Source organism: Apis cerana, linkage group LG13 (genome assembly GCF_029169275.1).
Source record: "Apis cerana isolate GH-2021 linkage group LG13, AcerK_1.0, whole genome shotgun sequence".
Lineage (NCBI taxonomy): Eukaryota > Metazoa > Arthropoda > Insecta > Hymenoptera > Apidae > Apis > Apis cerana.
Genome location: NC_083864.1, coordinates 6430116 through 6452002, shown reverse-complemented (window position 1 = coordinate 6452002; position 21887 = coordinate 6430116). Strand labels below are relative to the sequence as shown.

The following is a 21887-nucleotide window of genomic DNA, read 5'->3' as shown; positions in this document are numbered from 1 at the left end:
AAAGAGCCAATCCATTCACGAGTCTTTGAATCAAACATCGTTACAAGAAGTTATCCTCGCTCGTTAAATACCGACGACCAAGTCCAAAACTTGGTTCGATACTCGCCGCGTTTCGTTTCAGATTCACGATAAGTTCGCTCATTGTTCGCCACTGCGGTATCGTCTACGGCGCATAACACAACTGCGTAAACAGGATATGCAAAACTAACTCGCAACGCGATTACGAAATCTGTTTTTCCTGTTCGTTGTTCGAATGATATTCCAGAATTCGTCGCTTCGAACGTATTCGTCTTTGGATGATTCACGTTATGAGTGCAATTTATGAATCTCATTAAGAATCTCGAGGTTCGACCAAAAGTCCATTCCTCGTTGGGATACGATGTAAAATACGAGAAAAATCCATCGGCGGAAAAGTAAAATACTTTTCGAAACGAGAACTCTTCTTCCACTCTCTCCCTCGCCAAGTTTCTAGGTCTCTCGCGTGGGTACACTGCTCCTTTCAGAATCGCTTCGACCGATTTCCAGGCCAATCTCGTCCCCGGATTCGATGAGAAATCAACGGGCTTCCCTCGTTTCCGCTGCGGATTCTTACTTTCGCGCCGCCACTTTCCCGCAGCTGGGAAACAATGAGCCACGAAAGCCTGGGAAGACTAATTGTCCACGGATAAAGCACACTTCGCACGCTCGATGCGAAACGTGTGTACATTTGGCGGTGGTAGTGGTAACGTTCGTTCGTTCTTTTGTGCCTCGATTCGTCGCACGACCCGGTTTACATAACTTCGCCCGATGTGTAACGGGGATAAAAATCGGATTGGGTAACCCCATCCCAGCTTCCTCCATTCGCGTAAGACCGAGGGAAATCTTGGTCGAGATCTTGGCGTTGGCGTTTCCCTTAATTAACGCGTGGCTTCTTCGCGCGTTCCAGGGATTCGGATGAGGATTTCGACGTCACAGTATCGTAACAACAAGACAAAGTATACGATACTTTGATGTGGTAGAGATAATCTTTGCTTTAGAATTGCTTGAAATCTTTTGTTGCATCGACGGTGATAATTAATAGTATTATATTATTTTTCAAGTAACAAGAATCGAGTTCACCGACTTTCCAAAAATTTATTCTTGCACGGTTAAAATATCTTGGATTGATTCGATTACAATTTTTTTTCCGGCTGATTAATTAAAGAAATCGATACGATCGAGCAACTAACAACGAGGAAACACGATATTAAAAGCGATCGATTTTTCGCTGACCGCGTTGGCCAACATTGATGACACGGGTAGCACAAGGTGTCTGTCTCCTGAATATTATATACGCTCGTCTTACGGCTCGTATTATACCTGGTCAGCGAACCCTTTGTCGCTGCAACGAAACGCAAGAGGATCGCTCTTATTTTTATTACAACTATATTTCCACCTATATTGGATGTCGTTTCCATAACGTGACCCCGTAACTATCAAGCAACAAGATCCTTCGAGGAATATACTTCTCAAGAGATGATTCAAGATAGAGAATCACTTTCCATCTTCCGACGTTAAATCCCGGTGAAGAAGCTCCCGGTGACCTTGATTTCCGTCCAGACCAAGGGCAACCGTGCGGAACAAGCGTTGCACGGTTTCGTGGAGGGAAGGATACGCGAGGAAGGATACGTATTCCAACCCGTATTCAAGGACGAGTTTTTGTTCTAAGCGTCGCCAGATCCTCCTCCTTCTGCTCTTCGTTTTCCTCCTCCATTTTTTCCCTTTTCGTTTTTTTCTTTTTTTTTTTCGGCCGGAAATCGGAGAGTGGGGACGCGTGCTCGAACAGCAGCACCTGAGGACATGAGCGCGGAGAGGAGAGAGGACAGTGGCGGCAGCTGAAAAGCACGTGCCAGCGCGGAAAGGGGTAAAGGAGGACCGTGTCGTTCGGGATTCAATGGAGTTCTGGGATAAGGAATTTATTATAAGGGAGTTCCTACCTGGGACTGGCCGATACTGCCACCATTCAAACCGAGGTCGTGCACCGCGTCTGCACGTGGGCTCGCATGAAAATTAATGAACACGCCGTTCGTGTGACGAAACGAAGGGAGAAGAAAGAAAGAAAGAATCGAAAAGTCGGCGAGGGAGCTGCCACCGCTTTATCGTCTTCGTTACGTGTCGCCTTTCGTTTCGTCGTTTCGTTCGCAGGTGTATATGTATAAGTAGACGAAAAGTTCGATCGACGTTTTAATTTTTTTTCTCTTTGTCTCTCTGTTATCTTTACTTTCTATTAATTATCTTGTTCGAATTATTTATAGATTGATGTTATTTTTTTTTTTTTTTACTTCTCTCGCGGTTTTTCTTCACGATGGAAATGTGCTCGTAAAATTTTATGCTCGGTGTTGAAAAAGCCGAGACGGGTAATAATAACGTTTGTCACAACGTATGGCGGTCAAAAAGGGGGGGGAAAAAAAAGATAGAAAGGGAAGCAGATAATGCATATTACTAGGCGTTGAGTGGTTCCATTGGCGTGGGACAGTCGTCGCGAAGAAATTGTAGACAAACCGGCCCAGCACGATTTTCTTCGCGCTCTAATTATAAAGTGGCTTCTCATAATCCCTCTCCATTTCCGAAAAATCGACCAAGCTTTTCTTCGAATTGCGAATTCCGAGTCTCTTCTCTTTCTCAGAGAAATTTCCATGCTTGGGAAACGCGATCCAACTAGTTCCAATAACGTTTCGCTCATCACCATTATCATCATCATCATCATCGTCGTCGCCGTCGTTGCGAATTAAGCAAATTGTGGCTGATATTATTAATTACAACGAAAAATATAGTTACGAGTACGATATAACGAGTTTGATAATTAAAGGCGATTTATTGAAAAACGATACTTTTACTAGAGAAAACACTTCTCAATTAATTCAATGAGAACGGTTTTACCTTTAATTACGTATAAATATGCAAATCTGTTAACGGATTAGAAAAATAGCAAGGCCGTTCAACAGCATTTCCGTTGAAAGGTGTCGTTTACCTTGCCTGGAATCGGGGATACGTGATATACCGGGTGTCGCATCAGCTTGCCATTCCATTCCAACCGGTGTAAAAGAATACAGATAACGATAAGCCCACGATAACGCGATCTATTTTCAGCACGTCGACGAACCACTGTGCGTATTTATACATGGAAATTCGCCGTGAATAACTGGACGATGTTGAAATAAACCATTGTGCGAAAGATTCACTCGGTTTGGACGGGGATTGACGATGGGTTGAAAACTCTAAAGTGCACGCATTCTTCGAAGCACGACGAAGATTTATAAGGGGCTTGATGAATTCCTGTTAAGGAAAGACCCTTCGTTATAACGCACCCTGCGAGCATATGGCGTCGTCCTCCATTCCACCCCAATGCTCTTCCTCAATCTCTCCCCCTCTGAATTCTTTCTTTTTAGAGTTTCACGCTCGATACGCCGGATTACTTACCCGCTGGATTTTCGTTTAACGCGAGTGGTGGACTTCCTCTTCGTCGAATTCCTGCCTGTTAACCACCTCATTAAAACGATTTCGTTTACACGAAAGAACGTTTTTTTGACTTCCACGAAGGGAACTGTTAATTCTTCAAAGTTTCACTTCTTCAAATTGTCTTGTTCTATTCTCGAATTAGAAAGTGAATACAATTTTTATTCAAAAACTTTAGAAGAGAATTAAATTATCCATCTGAGTTAAAACGGATCTATTTACATATGTACGAGTACATTATATTACAAAATAGAAAGTACACTATATTTTTATGATACATAAGATAAGAAAATTTAGTGTTTTACAAATATCTTAAAATTACATCAAACTTGTATTAGCAACGCTTTCATCGTGATGGATTTGAAAAATATTTTCACATGGAATATGGTTAAACGCAATCTTCGATGCAATCTTAGATTTGTCAAAATTGACGGGGCAAGAGTATTGAAATTGTTTCTTCTTTGGAATATAATTTTAACGATTACCTCCATGTTCCCGAACGAACACCTCTTCTCCAAACGGAAATATCCTGATGCGTATTTCGGTTTGTAACCGGCTGCAAGTTATTGATGTCTCCTGACGGGGTGGCTTCTCTCTCTGAAACTCGTGACGAGTGACAGACCCTCCCTTTGACACTTGTATGCGGTCCTCTACACACTTTTTCTACCTTCCGTGTTATTTTCTCTTTCATTAGCCGCCGCCAACGAGGAAAATACATCGAACAGTTTCTTCCTTTAACAACGATCGGTTGGCTCAGCATTCTCTTGGAATGCACTATATTACTCGTACCGTTATGTAAATATCGCGACGAACACGATCGACATTGTTGGCCCACAAAAATGTTATGACTGCTGCCTGTGTGGTTTTATAATGGACCCCTCGATAGTATCGTTTACAGTTTGTTAACCCATTAACTGCCATCTTTTTGTCCAAGTTTTTGTCCAAGATTTCATTGGGCCTAATCGCCCATCTCTTTTTTATTTATCCACTTTAAATTTCATCGATTTTTCAACAATTAAAATTATCCATTTCATTATCCAATATCGATACGATTTCGAAGTAAAAGATTTTAAAATAATAATTAAAAGAATTCGATCTTGCTTAAATGGATTGAAAATCAATAACTTATTCTATATTAAAAATTGTAATAATACGTTAATACAAGATCAATAGTTTTGAAATAATACAGGAAGAAAATATTAGAAGACACGAAACAAAGGAAAGTATCGCACACTGGGAAGTGGTAAAGGAATTTGAAATCGTGGAACAAGAAGCAAAGGCTTCGTGGCCACGTTCAAGGGGCAAAAAAAGTGGAAGAAAGATCGATACTGGGTGCACGAGCACCTGAGAATTCTTCGTAAACCGCATTTAATGTTCGCGCGTAATCGTATTGGAATTCCTTCGATGAATCAGAGATCTCGCAATTCTTGGCGACGATCTTTCGTCTCTTTTCCGAGAAAATTATTATTTATCGCATATCAGGTAACACGCGAAAGCTAGCTCAAAATTCTACAACAATCCAGGCCAGAGTTTCTAACGCGTTCATCTCTCTGTCTTTAATAAGCGTATACCGCTTTGCTAAAGGTAGTTAGAAACGAAACACGCCAATCTCTCTATCGATTCTGGGTCCTCGTAAAACACCACTGAGAATTCCACGATGAAGGCGTGCTTGAACCCCGCTGTTTGTTTAGCTGAAACGCAAATACGACCACGAGCCTGGCATTTACGTTCTCTCTCGTTCGTACGAAATTGAAATATCGAATGTATCGAAACGTCGAGAAAAAATTCTTGGAATAGAAAATGATACTTTACGTATATTACTTGTACAGGAGACGAAATGCGGAATAAAATATTTCAATTTTTAATCTATCTCTTTGTCTATGATTTAATATTATTTGCATACAAATGTACGAAATTAAAGTTGCACGCATCGAATAAATTTAGACTTATATTTAATTGGAATATATCGAATTTATTACGGACAAATGTATCGAACACGTAATAATTGACACGCGCGACCCTTGAACTCGTTCACGACACGAGCCTTTAAATATAATCTCCGTTTATCTCCAATCTATCCAGAAACCAAATAGCCAAATGGGGCCGATGCATAAAAGGATGATATTGACGTTACGAACTATACGATAAAAGGATAATCTCTCTGATATCCTCTTTGAAAACGTGCTTGCACGGCGTGGCCGTGGCTTAGCGAAAATCCAAACGAGCTCGATCATTCATTTCACATGATTTCGCTCGGTACACCGGTAGGTGAAATCATTGTGCGCTGACACGTAGCCGTGATTCGAGCAGCGGCAACTTTTATCACGGGCACGATTCGCCGCATTTGGCGCGGAGATTGTTACAGTTGGGAATAAAAGCGCGATCATAAAATCTGCCTACACGTGTTTTCGAAACATCGAGTATGGTACTTGCGAATGTGTGGGCCAAGCCTTCCACCAACCAACATCTGGTCTATTGATAGATTGGATTTCCTTATGCTTATAATTAGCCTCGATCCCAATTTGCCTTTCCCTGTTTCTCGGCTATTTGGGAGAAAGATTGAAGAATCCTCGATTGGAAATTTAAATGGAAATTTAATTTTGTTTGTATTCGAAATCTTGACGAAAACGATCCATGGATCATGTTACTGACATCGATTTTCACGAGACACCCCTCCCCTCCCCTTCCCTGTATTTAATATTACAGGCTACCGCTGCGTAAACGGGGCTTTAATCTTGACATATGAATACACACAAGGATGACTTTTAACCATCTGCGAACGGGGTGATCTGGTGTCTGGTTTATTTTCGGTGCACGCATCCCCTCGTAGCCGGCGTATCTGAAGGGTTGATAGCGTTTTATGCACCGCGCGTGGCCAACGTCTGTCTCCGGGTTAATTATGGACTAATTGTCAAGCTTCTTGTCGCGTTGGGTTTTTACCATTTTTTTCCCTCCTCTCTTTTTTTATTGACTCTTCCTTTCGACAACAGAACGTCTCGTTTTCCTGAGCTCCTTTTAAAACGAGCTCGTTTCCTTTCCTAGAAATAATCCTAATTCTTGCTTGTCAAAAAAAGGAATTGTTCAAACACTGTTAAACCTTTCGGAACAATACTTGGAAATATCAGCTCCTACAAATTATCTCCTATAAATCCTTGAATCCTATCCGAATAAAACCTCGATGAAATATTACTTTTAACAAAAATTCGTGATTCTTGCAGACAACCATAAAGGTGTACGCCAACTGTCTTCGGCCAGACATCGAGTACAAGACCCTGAGCATCACGTATGAGACGACTTGCCGTGAAATCGTCCAGAACCTATTGAACAAATACCGAATGAGGCACCGTGACCCGAGACTGTTCTACCTCACCATGGAGGTGACCGTGAGGAGACCGAACGTGAGGACCGTGCTCCCATTGGACGAGGACGCGAGGCCGGCCGTCTTGCAATCGTGTCATCCTCGTGGCGATTCCAGGTACGATTCTATCCATATCCCCTCGTTCTTCTTTCCTAGGGCTTTCCTTTCCCTCGGTTTCGCTCGGCTTCGTGACGTAATTTCAGGGCTTGCGACGGACCGTAAACATGACTTCTTGTGGGTCGATGAGCACGAGCCAACGACGAGCAACGTCTCTTCTTTCGAGAGAAAGAGAGAGAGAGAGAGACAGAGAGAGATTCCCTTTGTTCTTGGTTCCTCTGGAGTTGTCTGGCTTGACCGCGCACGAGACGTGCCTTTATTTATGCTAACGACTCGAAGAACGAGAAGAAGGAACACGTGTCCGCGTCATTCGCTAAGAGATTTTTAATCTAGGCGCCTTGTTTCTCTCGATTTCCATGGAAATTTAGATTTTGGACATGGAAAGAGACTGCTGAGAAACGATTCAATCTTGGAGAAAGGACGTACTTTTTTTTTTTTTTTTTTTAATTTAAGACGCAGGAAAGCAGGAGGATGTCTTCTCCTCGTAATTTGAATGAGAAACGAGTAAAGTTTTCTCGTTAGGGAAGATTTTCTTAATTTCGTTGTACAAACGTTTGTAAATCGAAGGGAGAGACGTTTGGATTTTAAGTATTGAGTCGGCCGGTAGAAGAAAGACTGGAAGTCACCGATGTTTTCTCGGCAGTTCGAAACTTCCGGCGAAGGTATACGTTACGTAGGCAGACAGTGTTTGACTGGAACGTTCCTTGGGCCCTTGTGTTTTTACGTAGAAGTAGCGTTGGTCGATCCCTTTTGAACTCACCGGCTTCTACGATGATCCACGGATCGGGATTCACGGATGTTTTCTTGTTGCAGATTCTCGTTGCAGACCCGCCGCGGAGGACTTGTCAAAATATACGACAGCGCGCTCATGTCCGGAGTAAGTTACGCGCACTTTATAACAATTTTTCACGTTTCCTCGTAAACTCGCGCGTGCACAGTTCATTTACGAGATCTCCTCTAACTGGAATACCATGTTTATTCCCTTTTTATTTATATATTTCTATTCTATTCTGTTCGCAGTCGAAATACAAAAGTCTGCTAGTGTCCGAGCAGACCACGGTCGATGAATTGATCCAGATGCTATTGAGTTGCTACAGTTCTAAGGAACGCGTCGAGCAATTCTCCCTTTACGAGGTCTGCGAAGGTGAAGAGTATCAAAGGAAGTTGCATCCTGACGATTCACCACTTAAAGTCACGCAACGATGGACAAGCGCCGATCGTCATCTTCGCATAAGACGCAATCCAGACTACAATCCTCATAGGAGAAAAGTAAGAGAATTAGCTTCGCCTTACGATTCTGCTAATCGAACCGCAATCGTTGAATAAATTTTCTAAATGTACTCGTAAAGTAAAATATTAAAACACGATTTCTATCGAACGTATATATATTATGCGCATTCTCGCGCTTCAACACAAAAGAATTCCACATCTTGGATGTACTCCAAGATGGCCGAATGTAATTACGAGTACAGGCGCATCTCAAAACAGTGCGTCAACTATCGGCATTATTCATAAGAATATAATAGAAAGTCAAATTTGTTACGCAATCGTTTTGTTTGCAGAGTATGTGGGCGTCAGACTCGAGCATCAGCATGGCGATGTCAAGATTGAATCTACACGGCACTCATCAGACTCATTACAACCAAGGGAATGACAACAACAATCATTTAGCGTTGTATCAGCACAAAGATACAAGTTCGATCAATAATAACAATCTCCATAAGATCGATCCGCATCTATCTTTAGGCTCTTTGAATCAGCAAGCAAGAATCGTGGTGCCCCATGCGACGCAACTTCCGCAGTTGCAAATCCCGCGGTTGCAACAATTGCCTCAAAGTGTCCCATCAACGCCAATCTCGTCGAAACATATTACGACGACCTCGTATGCGGACTATGAAAATTATTTGTTCATATAAATATTTTTAATTTACAATTTTATTTCGTGTACATTTGAAGAATTACGAAGATAATAAGACGCGAAATGGATCGGAGTTGCAGCTGTTCGAAATGCGCTGAGTTAGTTTGTTGCAGCTTTTAAATCGTATTGAACAGTATTTGACATTTGATTGAGCAGTGAAAGCTTCGCTATGAGAAGAGTTTGGAATAATTTTTTGAAGCGAAGAATTAAAGATTTCTTCTTTGCAAAGAAGCATATTTAAGATTGCACGAATTCTTTAGATTTGAGGTTACTTATCAAATGGTAGTTCGATATGATGGTAGAGGGAATATGGTTCGTGTCTCAGCTTTTCGCGTCGGTAAAACGGAACAAAGAGAATTTACAATTATAGTCAATAGCGAGAAACAATTGTACCAAAGGTAGACGTACGAAATATTAGATAAATAGTGTATTCATCCTTATATTGTATAAATGTATTGCGTTAGAAAGATATGCTAAAAATTGATTAAGAGAAAAAAATATAACGCATAAGTCTTTGAGACTTATCTAAGAAAGCAATGAGAATTTGAATTTTACCATGAGAATATTTTACGGCAAATTTGTATAAAATTTATACAATTATGGTATAAAATAGAGAGTTTAATATCTCATATTTATATCTCGGAAATGATATTTTATCCAAGAACGTTGCAGAATGCAACCTCTATTATTTATTTATAACAATCGTGTAGTGTCTAAGAGAACGAGCCAGAAATTTTAAATTATTTTTAATAGAATCCTGTGCTGTAAATTTCGTCGTGCAATACGATCGAACAGGGTTCGAGTATATTCGTGTAAATATATCCAATAAACGACGTGTTACAACAATTTTAATAATTACCACTAGCCAGTCAACCAGCAAATGTAAATGTTGATATAATTCTACATTTTAATTTTGTACGTATACGTCGTTCCTGTGCGAAATTATCGTATTCGTCAGTTGGCATTTAAAGACGCTACATACATTATTGATGCGTTATTTTTTTTTTTTTTTGTTTTTTTTACAAATCATTGTAAATAGAAAAGGTCTCTTTTACTTTATTACGTTTCGTCAATGTTGCACTGATTGCCAAAGAGTCGTCATGAAATAAAAAAATAAAAAAGAATATATCGTTTAATCGTACGACAAAACGAATAGAAGTTATCTTCTTTGTCACTTGCACGTATTGCAAATATGAAACTAAAAATTATCACGCATAGAAATAGTGCAAGTAGGACTTAACAGCGTAATTTATGTAATGAGTACAATGAAATTTGTATTATTTTGAATAACAAATAGAGTGTAAATATTCATCTTGTATCGTCGTTTATAATTTACCTAAGAAAATATCGTTTTACGTGTCTAAATTTTGATGGATATTTTAATTCACCTACAATCTGCATGTTTCCTTATAATCTTATAAAACGATATTATAATAATAATAATAATAAATATATGGAATGAGAAATCCCCAAAATATGAGAATACTATGAATATACTTGAAGTAATTTCAAACAACTTTCCTTTAGTAAAAACTTAGGATTTTGTTAACAAATTGTTAACAAAAAATTAATCATGGAGCATAAATTAATATGATGATAGAATATGAACAAATCCAAGCAAATGTATCGAAGAAAATTTGTTGAATATATAGTAAGTAATTTAAAAAAAAAAAGAAAATTATATCGAATTACATCCTATTTAGGAATAATGAATAAACTAATTAATTGTTATTTGTATAGAGCACAAAATATCGAATTCATTCGAAATGAATAATGTCAAATTGTAGTATAAAAAAACGAATATAAAAGTTTTTCAAGGAATAAACAATAAATATCTATTAAAAGAGAAGAGAAAAAACAAAAAACAAAAAAGGAAAATAGAAAAAAAATTGATAAAGAAAAGATGGAAAAGGGTTGATATTTGAAGAGGAATGACAAAAAAAGAGGAGAAGAGACTGATTAAATTTTTGGATCATCCATGTATTAACGAAGAATGACAAGTAACGAAGATCAATAAGTAAAATTTCAATCTAAATATTTCACTTATCTGATCTTGTTTAAAAACGAAATGAGACTACGTTGCTTCGTGTGATGATAAAAATTTTATTTACAAATGCGACAAATGTAGGAATTTTAGTTACCAGTGACGTATCGGAGAGAAACGAACGTGTAACGGGTTGGTCGATTATCGATCGCTATATATTTTCAGGATAATTCTTAACAATAACTCCTTTGTGAAATCTCAATTTCTTCCTTAATAATCTTGAACACGCATTCTCTTCTCCCGTGTCTCGTTCTCTCCGTGAGATCACTGATAGAGGAGAGAATCACTGAGATGTAACAATAATAAACTTTACATTAAATACGATTAGAATCTAGCTATTTTTTTTTCTTTTTTTCTTTTCAGGACTATGCGGAGTGTTACAATAATAGAAATATTCATTTTCCAAGGAGAAAGGATTCTTCTTGCGCGATACTTTCTGGAAAAAATTTGGACAAGGGGGCCGTGTCGAAAGGAATTTGAGGAGTGTAGGGACAAATAGGGAATGGGGAATATACTTTTTTTTTTTTTTTCGTTTGAAGTTTCAAAGGATAACATCACAGCATTGACATATTAACATCGAAACGATCAAAGCATCGCGCCGCTTCGAGATTTCGTCGAAGATGAAATTAATCCGATCCATCGATCGAATCGATTCGCTGTTCCCAAAATAATTTCGAAGCTCCCTCGCGTCCCGGTCAAAATGGACGGAGAATTTGAATCGTCGAAGAATTCTCGAAGGGCGCGCTGCCAGGGCCGTAGCACTTTTTCATTTTTTGCTATAGAACAATTTACAACATCTCGATAATTAATCGCCTCAATTCCATCTCCGAACAATCTCGCATTCTCGCGCACGGTGAACCGTGATCTCCTCTTTTCTTCGCATCTTTACATCATCCGTCTTTTTTCTTTCTCTCAAAAATTTCGTTCACGCAAACGCATACAAGCATATACACACTCTTTCTCCACTCTCTCATCTCATTCGTCACACTTACGATACGATTAGACGAATCGTTCGACTCGTTTGTAAATAGCGAAGCAAAATCAATTTATCCTTCTGAATAATAATACTCCCTTTATTCACTTTACTCGCACGCTGATTCCTCCGCGAGAACAATGAAATAAAATTCCCCTCTCATCTCTCTCTCTCTCTCTCTCTCTCTCTCGATTTTCTTACATCTCTTCCTTCGTTCGCTTGTCCACAATCGAAATCAATCGCGCCAGGGAATAATAGACAATATACACAGGGAAAAACCTTTGATCCAACGAACCAGCCGCAAAAGAAAATAAAGTGACTGAGGGCGTGGGTGTGTTACGTTTCCCATTTTTTCTTTTTCCTTTTTGGGGATACGTGTACACGCCACGTGGGATAGACACGCGTGAAAGCGTCGAAATTGAACACGTTAGAATTGATGTACTTGCAGGACAATCGTCGTCCTCGATGTGACGCCGGTTGATTCGAATCGACGATCGCATTGCGTATACGAGACAGCATGAGAAAAAGTAGCTCTTCAAGTTGATCATATCGACGTCATTTCTTCATTTTTATTCATCGAGTATTAATTGTAAAAAAAAAAAATTATAAAAATATTTAGCTGCGTTTCTTTTTTTTTTTCTTTTTCTTCTTTTTAACAATGTTTTATGCAATTTCTATTTCAATCTCTATAACAAGTCATCAGCTAATTCTAGAACGTTCTAAAATGTGTGATCGACGGTAAATCATCAAATCTTTTACGTTTCTTTTCTTTTTTTACTAACCATGTTTTTTGTTTTTTTTTTTCTAGGTTATGTCTACTCGAATAAATCAAATACGGAAAGCAGTAGCAGTAGCAGTAGCAACAGCAGCAGAAGAAGCCGATAACTCGCGTCGATTTTTTGCATTCTCTTCGCGCGGAAACGTATTTACGCGTTTATCAGATTATATGCATAATCGGAGACGAAAATCACGATTATCGAGTCGAACCGACAATGGCGTCCATCGCGATCCTTAACATCCTTAACTTCTTCTCTCTTACTCCCTTCTCGTATTTTCTCACTGTACACACGAGATATATACTTTCGAAATCACGCAACCAACAATATTTCATTGCGAAAGCCTTAAGGCTCGTTTACAAGGACAGGCGTTTCGCGATATCTCTAAAAGCACATCGAGGCACGGTCCGCATTCACGAAAAGGAGGATCTTTTATTTAAAAAAAATCTTTTTAAAAAAAAAGAATAAATTTTAAGAGGAAAGTATAGATCCTTCTTCGTTAATGCTTCGCGGTTCTCGCGGTTTTTTATTCTTCTATTATTTCTTCTTCTTCTTCTTCTTCGTCTTCTTCTTGGACCTTCCAACCATTCGCAATTGGGGGTTGCATTCTTCGAGGAAGGCGTCGATCGATCGCACGAAAATCGTTCGCCGCGACGCCGGCAAAAAGCAGCCTGAATTTTTTATTTTTTTTATTTTTTTTATTTTTTTTTTTCAACAACACGTTCACGTGCACACGGTGCAAGCCAACGCAACAACACACTTCTAATTAATTTTTAAAGATCAATTCGCGCCCTATTTTTTTTTTTTTTTTCTCTTTATACATCGAACGAATTGTACTTGCGCCCTTTCGACCCTCACTACCCTTGAAGAAAGGCTCGCCCTCGCTTCCAGTCTTCCCTTTCTCGTCTTTCCGTTTCTTCGTTAGACAGCTTAAACATCGATAATTAAACACTCGTAATAATGTTCTCGTTGAGTTTTTCAAGAGATATAATTCGATTGTGTTCCCGATTGGACTTTCAACGTTCCTGCGTGTCATCGCGTATTATTCTCCAGTGAATTTCCTTTTTTTTGTTTTTTCTTCTTTGCTTTACGAATTTTTCTTTTTCTCGTCTATTTTTTTTCTTTTTTTTTTTTTTTTTAATACTTTTTCTTTTAAGTTTTCTTTTAAGGGAAGATATATTTTTTTTTCCTTTTTTTCTCTTCATCTCCTTGCTAGAACAGAAGTAGTGTCGATTTTATATCGTATCGAACGAGTTTCTCGCGTGCGAGGTTTTTCTTTCTTTCTTTCTTTCTTTCTTTTTTAATCCTAAATCGGAGAAACACTACAGAGACTTTTTTTTTTCATTTTACGTAAATCCGAATTGCTGTCTGATCGAAAGCTATAAAGTTACGATTCATATTATAATTTATTTATTTAATTTCTTTTTTGCTCTCTCTCGTTTTGCCTCTTAATTTAACGCGCTAATGGACGTGTTGCAGATACGCTAGTATTCCAACGATATTATCGAAAAGAAAGATCGGACTGGAAGCCGCTAATATTCCTAATTAAACCAAAAAAAATCATTACGAACCGACGGATACTCGCGTCAGTAACTATTATATAGGGGATCGTTTCGTCGAAGAAATATCAAGGGTATCTCGATAATCGTATGATTTTGTGGATGTGGATTGTTTATGTGTATATATATATATATGACTCGTGTAAGACGTCGTATTTTCAGATCTGCGTGACGTGGGTTTTTAATAATCCGTTTGCTTATCGAGACTCTTAGAAAATATTATAAAAAATTTCCATTTCGCTATCAACTGGCGTCAACTGGACACCGTTACACATCCTCTATCGATCGCTTTAATTTACGTCGGATGACGTCTAGAAAAAGTACAGTATACAATAGCTATGATTTAAAAATCGGTTGGCCTAAGCGTCGCAACGCTATTAGTATTTATAATCGCAGGAACAGATAATTTTGTTAAAATAATCGAGCAGACGCGCGTTAATAACATGTTTTTGATACGAACAGCATCGGTTCGACACGAGGAAACATAGTTCGAAAGAAACTCCAGCTACTAACCGGCATTCGTTCGCAAATCACTTTCGAACACAGTCTCGAGTAAACGAAAATGCACGCGCTCGTTTTGTACTTCGAATATAGACTCTTTTATGCCGAAGTAGAAGCACGAGTATCCTCGAAAATAGACATCACCAGTGGTTTGCAAATATATATATATATTTCATCTAGTATTTACAAACGCTGGCTACAAAAAACATTTTACTAGTCAGCGATTAATAAATTCGAGTAACCAATAATACTCGAATAAAATCGAGTTCCTCGCGAAACTCGAAAATCGGATCGTTCCATTATTCGATATCGATTCTTCGGCTTCTCTTCTCGCTTTATAAAGCATCTTCGACAAGCAAAATTAGACCAAGAACACCAATTATCTCAGCCAATAAGATAAATTTCAATTTCAACAACGTTATCGAGCAAAGAATAAGAAATCGAAGCAAGAACGCATTCTTAAAGTTAAACACATTCGCGTGAAATGTTAGTTTGATCTCATTTGATGATGCCGTTCAAATTTAATGAACAATATCGCCAAGATATCTCCGTGATCTTCAACTATCGATACGATCGTTCAGCGACGAACGAAGGATATGTTTGACAAGAATTCGAATTTACTTTTCGATGAAACGACGCTAACGGATGAATGAAAGGAAGCGGAAGATGTAATGGAATCGCGATCCACGCTCGAGTTTCGAGGGAATCTTTCGCTTAACGAACATGTAATTCGAAAATTTCGTTACCGATCGTTTTCTTCCCTCTTCTGATTTTCTTCTCAAAGAAAATAAAAAACGTATCAGCGATCGGTCGAGATACGAGTGCGGAAACGATCGTTGTGATTAAATTTGGCTAAAATTTCACACAGCAATGGTCACATTTCGTGTCTTGAAAGTATTCGAACGTAATCGTTCCTAGGAAAGAAACGCTTCGTATTCGCTAGTTCTATAATAATATATAAGTTTGTAGCTAAAATTTCCTAAATTATTTTTTTAGAAAAATTCATTACGTTACGTTTCGTGTTTTATTTATTTTTTTTTTAATTTTTATTTTTATTTTTTTTGTCTTTTTTGTCTTTAATTATATTGGCCGTGCGCAAGGTTATTTTTGCAAAGAGAGCGGCGTGCTCGAGAACTCGTTCGTTCTACTTAAGAAACAACGTTGATGCGTGCCTCTAAAAAAAATTCAATATACACGAACGATCGGAACACGATCTGTGTTATCGGTTGTCACGATTGCACTCGAGTGAAAATCGGGCCTTCTTGCGCGATTAAATAATAATATTTATCGGTGAGAAATTTACAAATTGATCAGAGTTGTCGAAATTAATCGAGCTCTAATTGAATAGGAGGAAATTTCAACGGGAAAATTTTATAAATTTCAAGTCATTCAACATCGACGTAAAATTATAAAATTTTTAAAAATATCTCAACCTATAACTCGTAACTTGTCAGTTCACTAATATTATCCTGCACGAGGGCGCTAGTGCAATTTGATTGTGTTTCTATGTGTACACGCGTGTATGAGTGAGTATGTGTATGAAGTATGTGTGTGTGTATATATGTATGTATGTATACATATATATATATGCATGTGTGTATATATGTATGTATGTATCGAATCAATTATATCATAAATATTTTTCGTATTTTTAGTTGCAGCAAGTTCGTAGTGCGTAGTCAAAAGTGTCCACGCTTGATCACGAGGAGCGGAAGTGAATCTTAGATCCGTAAAAACAATGACGAAATCCGACAAATATTTTTCAACCATCAGTTGACGACACTGTCACATTCACGAAAAGATCGGAAACGGAAAGGACTCATCTTTTTAAAGGCTTCTTACAATATTTACACGATATCTATTGATTCTATGGTAATATAGTATCATTTTTCTCGCTTCACTTTTTCATCTCTTTCATTCTAATTTCTTTCATTTTCTCTTTCACTCGTTCTTTTTTTCATTCTTTCACTCGTTAATCTCGATCGGAATTTTTTTGTCGAACGACAAATGTGGAAGTGTTCATACTGTGTACATACGTATACAATATATATATATATATAATTTTTTTTTATATATATATCATTATTTTTATATATGTATACTATATACACAAAATGTGTTTCTCCGTGTATGTTCTATATGTATGTGTACGTCTGTATGTGTAACATGTGTATACCTGTATTCATTTCACCAAATAGACTCTAATAAAACGTATAAACACGTCAACCTAGCGCGGCGATCATCAACGCGCCATCGAAAATCGAAAACTTTCAATCATGTGTACGATAATTGATTATCTGATTCCCAACCCATCGCCACGCATCTTTATTCGATTCGTTTCTATTTTATTTTCTTTTTCTTTTTTTTTTTTTTTTCTCTTTCTCTCATCACGTGAAATCGTGAAATTTTTTTCGAATCTCGCGACAAACGCGCCACGAAATTTCTATATAATAAATCTCTATATATATATATAATAATAAGAATTTAATCATGCGATCGATCCTAATGTAATCGGCTAGAGTGATTCTCGATCTTTATATTTTCTTTTATCCTCTCTCACCATTACTCCCTAAATCGAAGCAACTATCGCTTTGTTCCGTCGGCCGAATCGAAATAATTCTACGCGAAAAATTTCTTGTTTCTCTTTTCGATTTTCTTCCCTCTTTCTTTTTTTCTCTTTTCCGATCTCGTCAACCGTCCGAACGATCGTCTATTTATCTAATTTCGAGCGAAGATCTCGTGGCGTTTTTCTTTTTTTTCTTAACAAAGACCCGATGCCGATTCACGAGCATTTCTCCTATAAATCATCGATCTTAAAAAATCTTATGATTCTCGTGGGGGTGGGTATAGGGGCCCAGGAGGAGTCAGCGCAAAAAATTAAGGCCCCAGGGCTCTTTTTTCCTCTCATTCTTTTTTTTTTTTTCCCTCACACTCGCATGTAATATAATCTTAATACCTCTCTTATCACTCTCTGATTCTGTATATAATTTTCTTTGGTTTGTTCTCGTGTACATACTCATCTCGTTGAGCTGGCTCCGCGAATGGGGGATTTATCCTGTGCGTACCTTCATCGACAAGGACATTCGATTATCAACCCGCCCATCGTTTTACGGAATTCCTGTTGGAAAAAATTTTCTCGTGAAAGTTTTCGTTGGCGTCATCCACCATCATCATTCTCTCTCTCTCTCTCTCTCTCTCTCTCTCTCTCTCTCTCTCTCTCTCTTTCTTTCACGCAACAATTCAACTCACAACTTTGCATAAACTGATCTAAAGAAAATTCTGTAAAACGAGGGGGAACGGAATAAAGCCATTTTACTCGACAATGATCTCTTTCTAGAACAGGATGTGTCTACGGTGTGTCTACGAGTATATAATACAATATAGAAACGATATAATTACGAAATCAATCAAGGCTTCTTTCTTTTTAATCGAGATACCATTAAGAAAATAGAATCTACATGTGTGTATATATATATATGTGTGTGTATGTATGTGTGTCTGCCACTATAGACACTTTACTTTGTTACGATTATTACGCCATGTATCTTGCATATCGCTGGAACTAAAAAAAAAAAAAAAAAGGAAATCACGCTAATTCGTTAATTATTGATTTCAGAGAAAGCTCCGTATATAAATCGATAAATCGCAACAGCGGAAAGAAAGATAGATCTGGTGGAAAACAAGTGGGGCAAGCGTGCACGCGTATCGCTAATTGTCTCAACAATCCAACAAAATAGGACGAAAGCAAGAACAATCGAAACTTGAAGGAAACTTCTTCTACTTCTCAACTTTCTCCACTACGATACGGTAAACAAAGTAAAAATAAGATACGGTATCTCTACGGTAGCGTACACGCTTAATCTCGGTTAACGAATGGCGTTCAACGATGCTGTGTATCTATCTATTGTACGTACATAATAACAAGAACTACTCTCGAGAGATATTATCGAGAGAAACGTAAAGAACGAAATAACAAAATTGATTATAAAGAAGAAATATTCTGCGTGACAAAGTACATACGTGCAACAAACGCACGCTGAATACAAATCGTGAACGAAAGGGCGATAATATCTATTATAAATCGTGGGATTTAAATTACGAACAACAAGGAAGGGAAGTTTCTAACTATCATTATTGTAAATAGCGATTCGAACAAAATGAACCATCTGAACGGGTAGCGACAGGAAAGAAACCCCACTAACAGACCAGAGCGGCAAATATTATTATTATCGTTATTATTTTTCTTTTTTTTTTCTTTTTTTTGCTTGTTTTCTTCGCTACGGTAGCGTAAAAAGCACGTTTTTCGTACGTTCAGTAGCGTACCAGGTGGCGACCCCACTAAAGAGCAGTGGTGCGCAGGTGGGGACAGCGCTGTAGCGACAGGCCCCGGGGCCCCAGCTCCTAAATGGCGTTCAATGCGCGCGGATCTTGCTGCTGGCGACGCCTAGATGCGCTCCCGTAATCGACGCCACTGACGTACGATTCCTCCTCGTTGCCGTAGTCGTGTTCACCACGATCGCCCCGATCACGATCCATCCTCTCCAGCCTCGACTTCCGGCTCCCCTCGCTCACGTGTCCACCGCTGTGTCCTGCATATTATTTCGTTATTTCATCGTCAATCAATTTTGGAACATTCTCGTTTGGAGATTGTTCACACGAGCTGTCCGTGGAGCTTGAATTTTTGTAACCTTTAACGATCCCTCTTAATCCGAATTTTTCTCAAATCCACATTAGGGAGGGATTTACTCGTAGAGTTACAGAAATTAAGCTGATTACAACCCTTGTTGTCAATACCATTTTTCACTTGGAATGTCTTTTGAATTTTGTTATCGAATTGTAAAAATTGAATTGCAATTTTTAATGAATTTTTCAAGTATTGACACGTAGGGTTTAATTGAGTGGGTAAAATTCGAAAGGATAGAGAGAAAATAAATTTTTCTTTCGCTTCGGAATATTGAATTTTCACAAGATGCTATGAATATGGAACAGCACTCCTTTCGAATTTTCGAAATCAAACTCGACGGAAAAAATAAAGCAACACGGGTGTCGAGTTCGATATCGATCAATGTCACTCAAAGGCTAGATTACACACGCAAAAAAAAACCAGTGTTATTTTAAAATTAAGCTAATTGTCACAGTATTTTGTAGAAGTACGAGTTAATCCATCTATGCGTCATATTTAGATACACCGTAACGACATATCACTCACACAATACATGCAAGCTAGCTATGCAAAAAGAGGGATAAATAGGATAAAAAAAAGAAAAACGAGAGGGGCAAAAAAGACACGGTTTGCAAAGACTCCGACGTTCAAACGGATTATCATTGCGCTGGAGCGCGAGCATCGACAATGTGGACGAGTTAAAACCTCGATTTGCAAGTTCTCCTTCACAGACTTGCTTCGACTGAAAAAAAAAGTGCTCTTTTAAGATAAAATTTCAATGCATTAAGTTAAGAGAGAGACAAAAAAAATGAAAAAAAAAAAAAAAGAATAGAACAGTAGAAGAGAGAGCATAAAAACAAGTCAATGACCAAAAAAGAAGATCCATCCATGATTCGTTCAGAAATTCCTCTTCGAAGTAATCACGTGTGTAATTCTATCCAAAAATCCTCTGTATATAATCCTCTCGGTTCCCATAAGTCTCGTTAATGCTTCTCGTTAGACTATTCTATGTGTCAACCCTATTCTATGTGAGAGGGGTTGGTGAAGGGGATTTTTTTGCGAGACAACCAAAAACAAAAGGGTGGAAAATAAAAACGAACAAACAACAGAACTGAAAGGGGGGGAGAAAAAAAAAAGAAAAAAAAGAGAGAAAGTCTCTAGTTAAAATTAGAATTTGCAACGACAACGTAAGGAATCATCAATTCAAACAACAAGAACTTGATCTCAACAGAGAGAATGGTGTCGAAATACGAGAAAAATAAAATAAAAATAAAATAAAATAAAATAAAATAAAAATATATATATATGAAAAAGTGAGGAACATTCGAGGTGAGAATGAAATGTAACGAAATGTAACCAATGGATTAATCGAAAATCAAATCCTTCTCTTTGGACAAGAGAGACAGGGTGTGGGATCCGGGTATCAAACCCGGTCTCAAACCCTGCCTGTACTTACTACGCGGCCTCATTTAAGGAGGTTTCCCTATAAACACAGTCTCTAATTCTCTCAAACGTCATCCTAATCCCCTTTCTATCGAGAATCGGGGGGAGGGGGGATGGACGACAGACTGTACAATTGGTCGGCCGATCAATCGCCGTAAAATCTCATCCTTGATGAGGAGGAAGTGTGGAAGAGCGTCGGTCGTTCTAGGCCCGACCGTCGTCGTGGGTGCGAGCGTTCTTTTAGCTCGACTCTTTGGGCCTGTTCTCATCACCGTAGGACAACTGGCCCTGTTTTCGGATGACTCCCGTGGCAGCCACCGCCTCCACGGCTTTTACACGTAAACAAAGAGAACATCGGAGTCAGAGCTGATTGCCGATCGTACTTTCGTTGATATATTTTTTTTCTTTTTCCTTTTTCTTTCGTTCTTTTCTTACTTTTTCTTTTTTGTTTTCATCTATTTATTTTCCTTTTCATTATTAATTTTAATCTTAATTCTGTCCGGAAATGATGATAGCTTTTCACGTGGAATATTTCCCTTTTCGTGTATCGTCGTCGAGGTTTGGTCGAGGATTGTTGAGATTCGTCGAGAACGGGGAAGAGAATTTTTTACGATGAAAAACGAAAGAAAAAAAGACAAAAAAGTATGCAGAGTGGTGCGATTTTTTACGTGATGTGTTAGTTCTTGCGTAGCATGAACACACGCGTGGATTTAACGTGATCGACTCTTCGACTGGCGTGGAAATTCAAAAGCGAAGATTTTACTCATCATTCATCGTTCTTTCTCTTAATTGATCTTCGTTTCGTTTTTTAAAAAATTCGTTTTTCAAATTCAAAATCTTTAGAAAGATACTATACGATAAGATCTCTTCGAAACGACCGAAGAATATTCGAGAATTTTTTACCACTCCAGTTGAGGAGATACGAAAATACACGATTCCGTGAAACGTGCTAACTTCATTCACGAAACTGTCAAGAAGATTTAAGTCATTTCCCCTCTTCGCGAGCCCTTTATCCGCGACAAGGATAAACTCGACGTCGTGAACGCTCGTTCACGCGACGT

General features: G+C 38.3%; 2 protein-coding genes across 39 annotated transcripts in view; one reads left to right on the top strand and one right to left on the bottom strand.

Annotated features, from left to right (window-relative positions):
• LOC107996187 (uncharacterized) overlaps positions 1-18306 on the top strand; it is a 36086-nt gene extending 17780 nt beyond the window's left edge. For all 3 annotated transcript variants that reach the window (XM_017054116.3, XM_028665910.2, XM_028665911.2), the window contains 4 exons: positions 6693-6949; positions 7763-7826; positions 7970-8218; positions 8512-18306. In XM_017054116.3, coding sequence (XP_016909605.2) covers positions 6693-6949; positions 7763-7826; positions 7970-8218; positions 8512-8865 — 924 coding nt within the window. In that variant the 3' untranslated portion in view covers positions 8866-18306. The remainder of the gene's footprint in view (positions 1-6692; positions 6950-7762; positions 7827-7969; positions 8219-8511) is intronic.
• LOC107996186 (voltage-dependent L-type calcium channel subunit beta-2) overlaps positions 10951-21887 on the bottom strand; it is an 80235-nt gene continuing 69298 nt past the window's right edge. For 29 of the 36 annotated variants that reach the window (XM_062083911.1, XM_062083921.1, XM_062083914.1 and 26 more), the window contains one exon: positions 10951-19309. In XM_062083911.1, the coding sequence (XP_061939895.1) occupies positions 19122-19309 (188 nt within the window). In that variant the 3' untranslated portion in view covers positions 10951-19121. Of the gene's footprint in view, positions 21156-21887 lie in introns of all 36 variants that reach the window. The other 7 variants (XM_062083915.1, XM_062083939.1, XM_062083940.1 and 4 more) reach the window with 3 other exon arrangements.